Source organism: Poecile atricapillus, chromosome 2, assembly GCF_030490865.1.
Source record: "Poecile atricapillus isolate bPoeAtr1 chromosome 2, bPoeAtr1.hap1, whole genome shotgun sequence".
NCBI lineage: Eukaryota > Metazoa > Chordata > Aves > Passeriformes > Paridae > Poecile > Poecile atricapillus.
In genome coordinates this window covers 111,613,290-111,625,326 of record NC_081250.1, presented here as the reverse complement: position 1 = coordinate 111,625,326, position 12,037 = coordinate 111,613,290, and the positions used below count along the sequence as shown (strand labels likewise).

The following is a 12,037-nucleotide window of genomic DNA, read 5'->3' as shown; positions in this document are numbered from 1 at the left end:
TTTCAATGTCTGAGATAAATTTACTTCTGGAATATACCTATTCTATATGACCATTAAGCACAGAAGTATGCGCAGCAACATTAGCTTTGACTGCCAAGAATTTTATGTCTCAGATTTCTCAGATTTACCACAACTCACTTCTGTTTTACTTCACCAAGTTCACAGAAAACCATGAAGTAAGACAATAATACACAAAAGGTTTAAAATATTACGAATGTGTGTGCAGAATTTGTGACTCCAGGGGAATGACTCAGGCATCCTTTTGAGAGAAACTGGACATTTTGCATACAAATATCCCACTGTTGTTCCTTCTTTTCTAAAAAACACTGCTTCTCCATTAGTGACCATTTATTTAAATACCTTATAATTATTAGCAATAATAGGTCTGGCACCTATCACCATTCAGCTATAGAGTGAATATCCAATGTTAGCACCTGTACAATAAGACTTCAGTGGTCTATGGTAGCTCTAATAAAAAAAGGGATCTCAAAACTGCAGGTGAAGGATGAAAAACATGACAACCTATGAGCAAAGGAGTGACTCTGGAGGATCTTTGTTGTTTCTCAGGCTTCAGATGTGTCCAGCCTGTTCTGCAGTAGGCACATAGCAATACCTGATATGGATGCTGCCCGCTGGTTTTACAACTGTGTCACCACTGGTTAGAAAAGTGTCTTGTAAAATTTTTGCAACAGATGTATCAGTGCAGTCTTCATTACATGCTCTTATTCTACAAACCCTTGTTTAATAAATAATTTGCTATAGAAAATACGGACAAATTAAAGGGTCGGTTTCTAGGCGCTGTAAAAAAAAAACAAATACAAAAAGAAAGGCCTAACAGCAACACACCCAAAGTATTCTGAGGACTGTTTAACTCCCACACTTTCAAAATTGGCTTGGTTTTAAGACACTTTAAACCCAGACAAATCATCTGAGTCCTCTGCTACTGTTGACTTGCCATTTACTTTAGAATCACCAAGATTTTACCACCAAAATATTGTAACACTCAGCTGTGTGGGAATAATCACAAAAACTAACTGTTCAAGGGAGCTAAATGTCTCCATTTCCTCTGCAGCAACTGGTCTGAATATTTTTCCTCTTTCAAAAGAAAATTAAAGCAGCCTTTCCACCTAGAGTTGTTCACACCTCCTTAATAAATATTTTTTAAAATGTCCTAGAATAGCACAGCACTTTTATATAGAAATAGGATTCACACAGTACTATGCAGTATAACACAAAAACCTCAGAAAACAGCTCTCTATGGAACCAAAATAACCTCTTATTTTTCTCTGTACCTGAAAAGAAAAAGACTGAAGTGTATGGAATTAATATTCAAAGCTAGGCAAAGTCTCTAACTTACAAAAACAGAAACTATATGCAGTTAGAAGTTATTTTTAAGAATCAGACACTACAGATAAACTAAAGTAAGTATCAAATATTAGTTTTAAATACTAAAAAAAACTTTGCAATTAAGCTATTCAAAACATCTGGCTAAGGGCTATTTTTGTACCCATACAGTTACTATAAAGAATGAATTAATTCTTCCTCTTGATTATTAATTTGCTCTGGAGTACTGGCTTCTAAAAAACCCTCAAGTAGCTTATTAGCCTGTGGTAGAAGGAAAGGAAAACTTGTACTTTTACTTGCGGTATCAGATAACTGCAGATGAAAAATAAAGTTAAACAGCAAAAATTAATTAAATGAATTAAAAATACCCCACAAAACCCAAAATATAAATACTGTCTGAACTTAAAGGCATAATGGGTTATATTAGACTGATGTTTAGCTATAAATTAGCTTGACTCAGTATCTAAAAAAACCCAAATCTTGTTTTGTTTTGAAATGTTACTATGCAGCTCTTCAGATGTGTTATGCTCACAAAGTATCTCTGCAGGTTTTATTGCAGATAAAGGTCCAGCTACAATCATCCCTCTTCTCAGCTTTGGCTGCCAAAAGCACTTGAATTATCTGATGTCTGGGTAGGTACAGGTAGTATTTTGCAGGCAGATCGAACAGCAAAGCTGGCCAACTGCAGCCTCCCCTAAATCAGAAGCTATCTCATTTTGGTTACCACATCTCCTTAAGATGCAGGGTGAAATAACTTGAACTCAGAACCATCCTGACACAAGTGAGTTCTGAGCAAATGGCATCGGGACATGGGCAGGAGAAGTTCAGTTTTGCCAGAAGATGCCACCCCAGACTTTGAGATGCAGCAGCTGAGCTTCCTGCAGAGGTCTCACCTACTCCTCTGGAAACTGGCTTCACACAGGAGCTTTAGGATGGCAAGACTGTTCTTGTTTTTACCAAAATGTAACCATTCTATTTCTCTTCTAGCAGTCACAGTCCAACAAAGCAGAAAATGGCAATGCAGCATGGTCTGATGCTTGACTAAGACTGCTGTCCCTCTAGGTTATGTTTCTGTCAAAATCTAATTATACAAATAACTGAGATTGTTTCTCATTCAGGATGCTGCGACTGCAGTGATTTAATGTCAGTAATCAGATGTTATGTACTATGCTTTGCATCAGTTGTTTAAACAATTAAGGTCGTTACCAGTCACTCTCCCATTCATTTCTCAAAACCAAATAAATGTTGGCTATCATGGCATATGATTTGCATATTCATATTTAGAAACAAAGGTGTTATGACTTGGTGAGGTTGGCTCAAAGCCTTGAGGGAACAGGCTGGAATATAAAGAATAAAATTTGGAGGATGAAAACAGTAAAGATGAGGCGAGGCACCCACTAGGAGGTCTTGGGAGGAACTGGTAGTCCTCATTGAAGCTAAATGAATCCTACGCATGGCATCCAAAATTCCACACTTGGAAAATCAGCCTAGCACCAAGAACTACCCTAAACCATGTCCATTCTTCACTCCCTTCCTGAACAACCGTATCAAGTAAGTCACTCATGGCAGCCAAGGCCACATCTCCTTCTCCCTGTCACAGCAGACCGAATGGCAGCATATTCCTATCCTCAGTCATGGGTGGGCAATGACTGGTTACACACATGCCCCCAAGAGCCTGCTTTCATAGCCACAGAGTCAATATTCCTCAATAAGCCTGATTTTTGGAAGTGCTTCTTCACGAATGAAATTTCCCTTGAAAATGTTTTTGGTCAGGATTAATGGCTTTCATTTTCCTCATTAAAACCTAGTTTGCCTTTTCAACTCTCCACTAGTGGCACATTCCAGTGGGCTAGAGAGTAGAGAAGCAGATCCAGGACAGGAAGCAGACTTTTTTATCAACTGGGCATAAGAAATTACATCCATTTTCAACAGGAGCTACATGTAGAATTGAATTTTTTAAGATTGCAGATAATCATTCCATTCACTTTCCTAAATGAAGTTGCTGCTGCCTCCTACAAACTAGAGTAAATGGAGACTTTCTTCTAACCTAGGAAATATTCTGCAGTAGCAGCACAGGAAACTGAAGGGTTTGCTATGAGCAAAATAAACCTCCTGAGCATAGTTTTGGTAGAAACTCAGTACAGTTTTCTGCTCAGCACCACATTTTCTAGAGCCATATACTGCTCACCACTTTGCTGGAACAGGGCTGCGAAGTCTATGGAATTCTGTTGCACTTGGAGAAGTGAGGCAGCGTTTTCCTTCCCTGGCATGGCGGGCTGCAATGCCAGCATCTCAAGTGCCAGGACAGCTGATGGGTTTAGGAGACAAAGCTCTATAATCACTCCAGCAGAAACAATGAATTCTGTTCAAGAGACCTATTTAAAACCCCTGAACCTAAATGAGAGAAGGGGAAATTTGTATACAAGATTCAAACAATGCAGCAACCAGGCAGATTTAAAAGCAATGCCTGACACACGTAAAAATCCAAATTTTCTCTCCCTAGGTTAGTAAGAAAATTATTATAATGATTTAATTATTTCTGTACTATTACAGTTTCTAACTTTCAAGGAAGGTGATGCCACAAATTATATATGATCTCAAAAATGAACACCTTGAAAACATGTTTAATCACTGTTGTGTGAAGATTTCTGTGCCAGCACCAAGTCCTGCACTGCCTAGAGCTCAGTATCCCAAACAATTTGCATAGCCATTCTTAACTAAGCAATTATTTGCAATACTTGGCAATACCTTGCGAGCCTCGGTAGAGAGAATAGCAGCCAGTGCCACAATCCACCAGCTTTGGGAGGACATACCCATAAGCATTCACCTCAGGTTAGTGCTCATGAAGAGCTGCTCCAGCTCGTGGCCAGGAGGAAACAGTGGGAGCATTTGGCTGAGCAAGGTCCCTTTGCTGGGTCCCCCAGAGGTGCCAAACCTGCACTAACCGTGCGGGGTTGCTCTGCAGCATGTTGACATACACCCCGATGAGCACATGTTCATCGGCCAGCCTGTCTGCAACATCAAGGCTGTACTGTAACCTGAAACAGGGGCGGGGGACAGGGTGTGGTCCAGACAGACACAGAGATAAACAGAGAGAGCAGGAGCAAGTAAGATTGTGAAATGGGAATCTAGGAATGAATACTTCAGTGTTCCTAGAGAAAAAACCAAAACAAAACAACACACCAAGTGCAGAAATTATTTTGTTATTATTATAATTTACATGTTTAGTATTTAGTGATTTAGCAGCATCCCACTTGGTGACAGAGCCAGCCTCAGAAATCAGTGAGATGCCAGATCAGGCCAGGGACTGAAGCTCTGGAGCTGTACAGTACCATTTATTACATAATATAGCAAATTGTGAGGTCAGCATTATTTTTTCCAATATACTATATATTGCACACAAACAGTAATATAGACAACATACATGACTGACACACTGAATTCACAAGCTTGATTTGCTTGGAAGTGTCTGATCAAGACCTTATGCATCCAGGTGTACATAAATATATTTAAACATGCCTTACTTAGCTCACTGGGTTAATTGCTTATGACAACTTTCTCCCGAAAAATATATATAGAATACATTAAAAATGGGAGAAATCAAGGAAAAGTTTTTGGTTTAGCTGTGTTAGTGCAAGTTAAGAACATATTCTCTCTCTTTAACTTACCCTTTGCCTTTCAAGAAAGCTGGAGCAGCCCTAGCCAGCAGTTTGCTCTGCTCTACTTCAGTATTCTTGGAAGGAGAGCTAGTTAATAAGACAGGAAAACTAAGAAGAGGGTAAACAGTGATGTCTGAAATTCATTATAGAACAGAGTTTGGAGAAGCTCATTTGAGTGCTCTGGACTGAATAAAAATAATAGACTTAAAGGAATTCTAGAAAACCTCAGGAAATGCAAAATCAGGAATTACGAGTTTTCCCTCCTGTTCTCCAAAAGCAAACTATTGAAGTCCCCACTACAGAAATGACAAACAAAATGTGCTTCTCTCAAATAGAGAGATGAAGGCTGGTGTATTTTCCAGATGGAGTCCAAGATAAACACGGCCTCAAATGCTGCTTTCAAGCTGGGAAAGCTTTACCATAACAGCTAAATTGCTTTTCTCCACATTAACTGTAAGTTGGTTTCAATAATCTATGGAAAGGCATTTATTTGGATGCAGTGATGGGATACAGCAGTTTAATTTTCAGAGGTACTGTTCTTCTGTTGATTTAAAATAATATATAGTTCACCAAACACACTTTTCTTCCTAATTACAGTATTTAATGGATTGCAGTAACCGCATCCTTCCCAACACTTAAATATCCATGTTAACAAGCTACCACTGGCTAAAAATGGGAAACATTGGAAATGTTTTTTTTTTCATGCTGCAGCATTTTTTGGTTTAAGATACAACAAAGCAAAACAATATTATATTTTACTTTCTTCTTTATAAATAATATTCATTTTTTTCTTGTTTGGCACCTCATGGGTACATGAGCATGGATGCACCTGTGCACCTGTGCATTCCACCTGTGTGTGTGTAGGTAGATGATATTGCACAAATGTGGTGTATGATAAATCCTCAAAACCTTCAATATTGGGACAAAGAAGTAATTCAGTGCGGTGAAATTTTTGTAATTCCCCTCCTTTTGGGAGGGCAAGGTTGGCAGTGCGGTTCTGAAAAGAATGGGACCAAAGTTTATCCTAAGAACTCAAGCCTAGCGATTTATAATAATTTTGTAAGATAGCTGTATGAAATGCTGTACAGCACAGCAAGTAAAATGCTTATTTCACATTCCTCTGCCCATCAGCATGCTACTTATGTGTACTGTACTTCCACTGGGGCAATATCCATGCAGATAAACATGCTCCATGCCATCTAGAAGGATGCGTTTTCCACATGCTTTCTTCCCAGTTACAGAAGGAAAATGCATTCAAGGGGTACAGGATGTACCATTTCAGCCAAAAATGTACCTTTCCATGCTAAAAATACAGATAAATATGTTGCCACGGTGGGAGGCCGCAGGCCCCAGAGCAGAATTTGTGCCTTGCTTTCTAACAGCGTGCCCTTCACCAACCACTAGTTCTCCTCTCCTATGCTCCAGAGGCCACACAAAGTGTGCAGAGACAGGCAAGCAAGTATTACTCACTGAGCAACTGATACCATGCCTATCTCTGTCCCTTTCTTTTTTAGTTGATCAAACAAATGTTAATCTTTCAACCTTTTCTCATGAGTTACGTCTTCTCTGTTTTTCTTATGTTTGGGTGTCTCCTCTGGACTCCAGATATACTGGTTAGCATATCTGCCCCTGTGCTGTTGCTCTAAACTGCATGCAAACCTCTAGGCAGATGTCTCCTCCTCTGAGAAGTGAGTTTTAATGGCTTTCCAGATGATGTTCAAGGGTCAAATGCAAACTAACAATTGTACTGCTGACTTCAATTAGTTTGTGGTTCACTGCAACTGCTAGGTCCTCTGTTAAAATATTTCGATCCATCCAATTATGCTCCCATCTTTTATTTGACTATTTGCTTCCTTGCTACAGCACTTTTCACTAACAATTACTGAATTTCCTGTAATTGATTTCAGATCATTTGGACATCAATTACTACCATTGCTACCGAGCTACTTTTTTTTTATTTAGAAACTGCTCTCCAAGCACTCCTTCCCATAACTATTTCAACCCTTGTAGCATCTACAAATTGGATATATTCACTCTATTGCTTCCATTAAGTCACTATGAAAAATAGCGCATAGTTTCTTATTTAGGATAGCTTTGAAGAATCCCAGCAGATGTCCTTCTTCTAAAGCGACAGCAAACATCAGAAAATGCCATTATTCATTTTCAATGTTGCTCTTTTACTAATTTCCCTATGTCTGTATTTCCTCTGGGTACTTCTGTGTCATCTGGGACTATGTTTAAAGTCCTTTTAAGGTCAACCTGTATTGTATCTGCTGCTTCTTTTTTTCACCCACTGGATCAGTCATCCTGTCAATGAAATAAATTAGTTTGGTTGATATAATTAGTTCTTGACAAATCTATGGTGATTATTTCTTGTTTATTATCCTCCAGATGCTTACTAAGTCTTTTATAATTTCAGTATCTCTGGATACCAAGGTTAGGCTGCCTCCTTTATAATCCCTTTCACCTTTGTCCGTGATTCCACCTTCAACTGTCCTTCATTTGGAAGAGCTGTTATTTCTCCTTCTTCTTCTTCCATATCTTCCTACATCCTCCACATATTCCCCTTAATACAACTAATACTTCAGAGATTGTTCTGGGCACAACGAGTTTCCAACTGGAACAGATATTTTAAAGATATATTCCTGCTAAAATGGAACACCTTGTAAGATGCCAAATAATGCTTCTCCATCCAAATTTAGAGACAAACCTTCCAGCTATGGGCAGATGTCTATAAAGATACAGACCTAACAATATTGGTGTAAATGTTATGCCCTCATTAGTGTCTAGCTGACTACTAAACAATAAAACATATAAACCTTTCCTTTAGCCAGGTAGAATATTGCTGATGAAATAAGGCTTCTCATCTTGTTCTGAAAACAACATGCAAAGACAACATGCAGTTGAAGTCTACCACACTCCTTACAGACAGGAACATGTACAACAGCAGCAATCAGTATGGTTTGCTCCAAGTTAGTTGTTGACTAGAAATCTGGCCTAATCTCTTCTTATGCCTAGGTAGAATATCCAATTCCTTTAACTTTTACGTGGAGTTCAAAAACGGCACCAGCCATTCTGACTCAGCATTAAGTAAGACTCAAGTTCTCTTTGGCTATGGGTATCTGATATCATAGCGCATTCTATCTATCACACAATTGCCAAGTCATTTCAAGTTCACCAGAATGTGTTGCATCACACCATTTATTGCAGTTTATTACTCTTTTAGAAGAACTAAATGCATTAGCTGTGAAGGGGGACTGAGAAGAATGCAAGAAAAAACATTCTGTTTCATCTTATCCTGCCTAAGCTCAATAATTCAATAGCTTAAAGAAAACATCCATAAAGAAAGAGCAGGAGATTGTACCCATTACTATGGCAGCTATATACTTTAAGTCAGCGTGACAGACTGCAGCTGGGGAACAAAATTATTCAAATAAGGAAAAACCATTAATTCAGTATATAGAGTTATTCCTCTTGACTGGACAAAAGTTTCTATAATGCTAAATTTGCTTGTTTAGATGTAACATATCCAAATTATTGGGTTTGCAAGGACATTACCTACTCTGCAGTAATATTCCCTTGTTCTGCTGCCCTCTAGGCTATCGGAAATTGTACAAACAAATGAGAGAAACCCCCTGAATATTAGCTACAACGAAAGAATTACAGGCCTTGTGGTTTTAATCATGTTAGCTGTCAACACAGCAAATGACCATGATTTGGTATTTGGGAGAAGATCACAGACTTCTTAGTTTCTTCTTTTCTAACACAAGTGCTTTAAAGCTGTTCTTGAGCTGTACAGAGCTTATTGTTGATACCAATTTCCACACTGTATACATTTAGAAGAAAGGTGCTTGTAAATTGCTAAGCCAACCTCCTCATTAAAGCTCTCTTATGCACTTGCTGGCTCAAACTAAGCAAACAAGCACAGAAATTTTAAGTGGACTTTAATTCTAAAGCAGTTTGAAGAAATTAAAAAGCATCTTTGGGAAAGCCTGAACCAAACTTCCTTTGAGCTTTGGAGCAATTGTGTACCCACCCGAAATCTGTGCTTCAGATGCATTTAAAGTGTAAATAGTATATAATGTTCCATCACCTTACAGCTGTTCCCCGCAATTTGTCACTGCATTTACCAATTGTCAAAGGTCTTTCCTCTAACAAGATTTTCCATCTTTCCAGTTAATTTCCAGTTTTCATCCATGTATCCAGAAACAAAGATGATAGTGTGCTGAACTTAGGAGATGCTATCCATTTCCAGCAGCAGAATGAGCTGGTGTGCTGAATTTAGCACGTACTGCTTCAGGGAGAAACTGGTTAGAATGGCTATGCTCCTATGTGAACACAAGTAGCTGAAATAAATACCATGGGAATGCTATGAATGACATTCTCTGCCAATTCTCCTTTGAATAAACATTCAAATTACATAAAAACTTTCCTTAAAGCTATCTGAAACCTCTGGACTAGACTGCAACACAAATTAAAGTAACCATAAGTTATCTGCAGTAAAAACACAGCCAGCAGAGCTTTTAGTGTTGATTACATCCAGCTAGAAATTTTACTCTAGAGTTTGTACTCTTCTTATTATAATATGAATCATGGATTACTTAATATAAAATCAGCACAATTGCAAACAGAGCCATCAAAGTCTGTTTCTCTGATGTTCAAGAGGGTGAGCTTCCACTAATGAGGCTTGATTTTCCCAGGGCTATAGTAACAGTAAAACTTAAAAGAATGAATGAAGATACAGTTATTAGTCTAACCCAGGTTGAAGATCTTGGCATTTAGCAGAGAAGTACCTTCATATCGATAATTCTTACTGAATTATAGTTATTGCTCATGGATTAGTAAAAAAAAAAAAAAAAAAAAAGTAAAGGATATTCCATTCCACATAAAAAAAGATGGGGAGACTGTTCTTATGCAATTGCATATATTTTATGCAGAATGAAATAGGCTCTTCCTTTAGGTCATTGAGATGTGAGGGAATGCTGGAAAAAGGTGCAGCAATGAGAGGCATGGGTCCAAATCCAGCACTCACTATGTGAATGAGAAGTTTTCATTAGTTTTGGTAGGACTTAAATCCGCCTTTCCTGTGGTCATTTTGAAAAGCAAAGCTGAGGGGTCTGGGTAGGGTTATTGGCAAGCAGCACTTAAGGCAGAACAGCAGCCACCCACAGCGAGAGCTGAGGCAGAGGAGGCTGGCTGTGAAACCTGGAATCATTTCCAGGCTTTTGTGCAAGTCTCTTTCATTCCTTGGTCAAGAACACAACAGGCAAATCATACACTGATGATGTATGAAACCATAAAGGTGTAGTTTTCTCAGTTTTCAAAAGCAATGTTTCCAACTTCCACTGGACATATTAGTATTAATCCTACATGAAAGGGTAAAATGAAAGACCTGTGCTGCGCAGAAGCAAGAGAAGTTGGCAAAGCCCACAGCCAGCAGGAAGTTTATTCAAAAGACTAATTAGAGCCACAGAAACCCTCTAGCCCATCAGAACCTGCCTAAAGAATATTTTGAGTAGTTTAGCAGAATTGCTAATGATTTAGTACATGAGCTACAGAACTACTGCGATTAGTAGGTTAGTGCTCTCATACTGACCGTGAATTGTTGTGAAGCTGATTTACATACAGCTTTATAAGAGAATGCTCATCAGCCACAGGACTGGCTGCATTTATACCCCCAAGTAACCTGAATGATTCAAACAATGAAACCTTGTTAATACCTCAGAAAGAATACACAGAGAGCAGAGTGTTCAGAGAGGGTTTGTAACAATCAATCCAATTTATTTAGAAAGAATACTGACTTGGCTGTTTGTAGGGTAGCTTTTTCTTTCCAACAGAAAGATGCAAATTAAATTTGTAAAAGGTGGAAATAAAAATACTGAGAACAAGCTGTCAGGACTCCTAAAATCCTGCTATGTCAATGAAACAAAAGTTACAAAACTTCTAATATACAATCAATGTAATTACTTTACATTATCAGGGTACAGTTAATTCTAAAAGAGCCAGAATGACTGCTGCATCATGGAAACTTTTAACTGTACAGGGATGTCACACTATCCACTTAAAAGCAAGTCTGGGTACTTATACTTGAGGGGGGTGGTACTATCACCTGCCTTCAGGGGATTCTCATCAAGGAGTGTCTCCTAGGAAAAAAACAGAATTCTAACAGCTCAGGAAGCATGTAGGTTTAAACCTGATAGTTAAAGACAGTCATTTACTAAACAAGACTAAAGTAAAATAATGGGGCATGTTTTACAGGCAAAAAAAGACAAGCAGCACAGTAGCCAGTGCTGTGAATGTTACTGCAGGTCCCTGGCCTAAGGAGCAAGGTGTACTGTTGTTGACTGGGCACAGGGATGTCTTGGGAATAAACAGAAGCATCAGTAATGCTCCTAAAGAGCACTGCTCTTAGTGACCTCTTCTGGAGAGGCTACAGATACATTACCCTGCCTTGCACATAAACCCCCATATATTCCAGCAACAGAAATGAATCTGCATTTCCAGTCTCTCTGTATAGGCAGCAGATCTGGCCTTGGGGGCTGCTTTGGGACTGGCTTTCAAAAAGCATCTCAGTCACACCCACTTGCACTAAGAAAACACTGTGAATTTACAGTTTACAGCTTGTGGTAACAAAATTCATAAATCAAGGAAGTAGCAAACCATCTTTAGTCTGACTTTGCAGTGTACACTGCAAGTCTGGTTTAGTTTTGGTGTTAAAATATGTAGCTGTGCATACCCAGAGATTGTGTTTAGTCATTTGGGAATGCTGAAGAATGGACACACACAGCAATCAAGCAATAAAATGCACCCAAGGAAGACACACTGCTCATCTTCCCTAAGGCAGCAGGAAGTTATTTTCCTGCCACCTTCCTACCTGTGTACATTTGTAGGCTTACATAGATGGGGTCAGACAGCTTGCAAATGTTACACACATATTTTGGCTGGATGAGCCAAAATATTGAGTCAAAATGTACACAGTCAGCTGCAAGCACCTCCTCTTTGGGATTTATGTTTCTGATGAGTCTTCCCTAGAT

At 38.8% G+C, this 12,037-nt stretch overlaps 1 protein-coding gene across 20 annotated transcripts in view; it reads right to left on the bottom strand.

The window, feature by feature from the left end:
- Positions 1 to 12,037, bottom strand: part of DTNA (dystrobrevin alpha) — a 226,291-nt gene that overhangs the window by 32,243 nt on the left and 182,011 nt on the right. For 9 of the 20 annotated variants that reach the window (XM_058833825.1, XM_058833822.1, XM_058833824.1 and 6 more), the window contains 3 exons: positions 10,600 to 10,689; positions 5,013 to 5,090; positions 4,290 to 4,382 (listed from right to left, as the gene is read on the bottom strand). The exons of 2 other annotated variants lie outside the window; for them this stretch is intronic. In XM_058833825.1, the coding sequence (XP_058689808.1) occupies positions 4,290 to 4,382; positions 5,013 to 5,090; positions 10,600 to 10,689 (261 nt within the window). Of the gene's footprint in view, positions 1 to 4,289; positions 4,383 to 5,012; positions 5,091 to 7,171; positions 7,311 to 10,599; positions 10,690 to 11,077; positions 11,147 to 12,037 lie in introns of those variants that run through there. 9 more of the 20 variants (XM_058833827.1, XM_058833829.1, XM_058833833.1 and 6 more) reach the window with 6 other exon arrangements.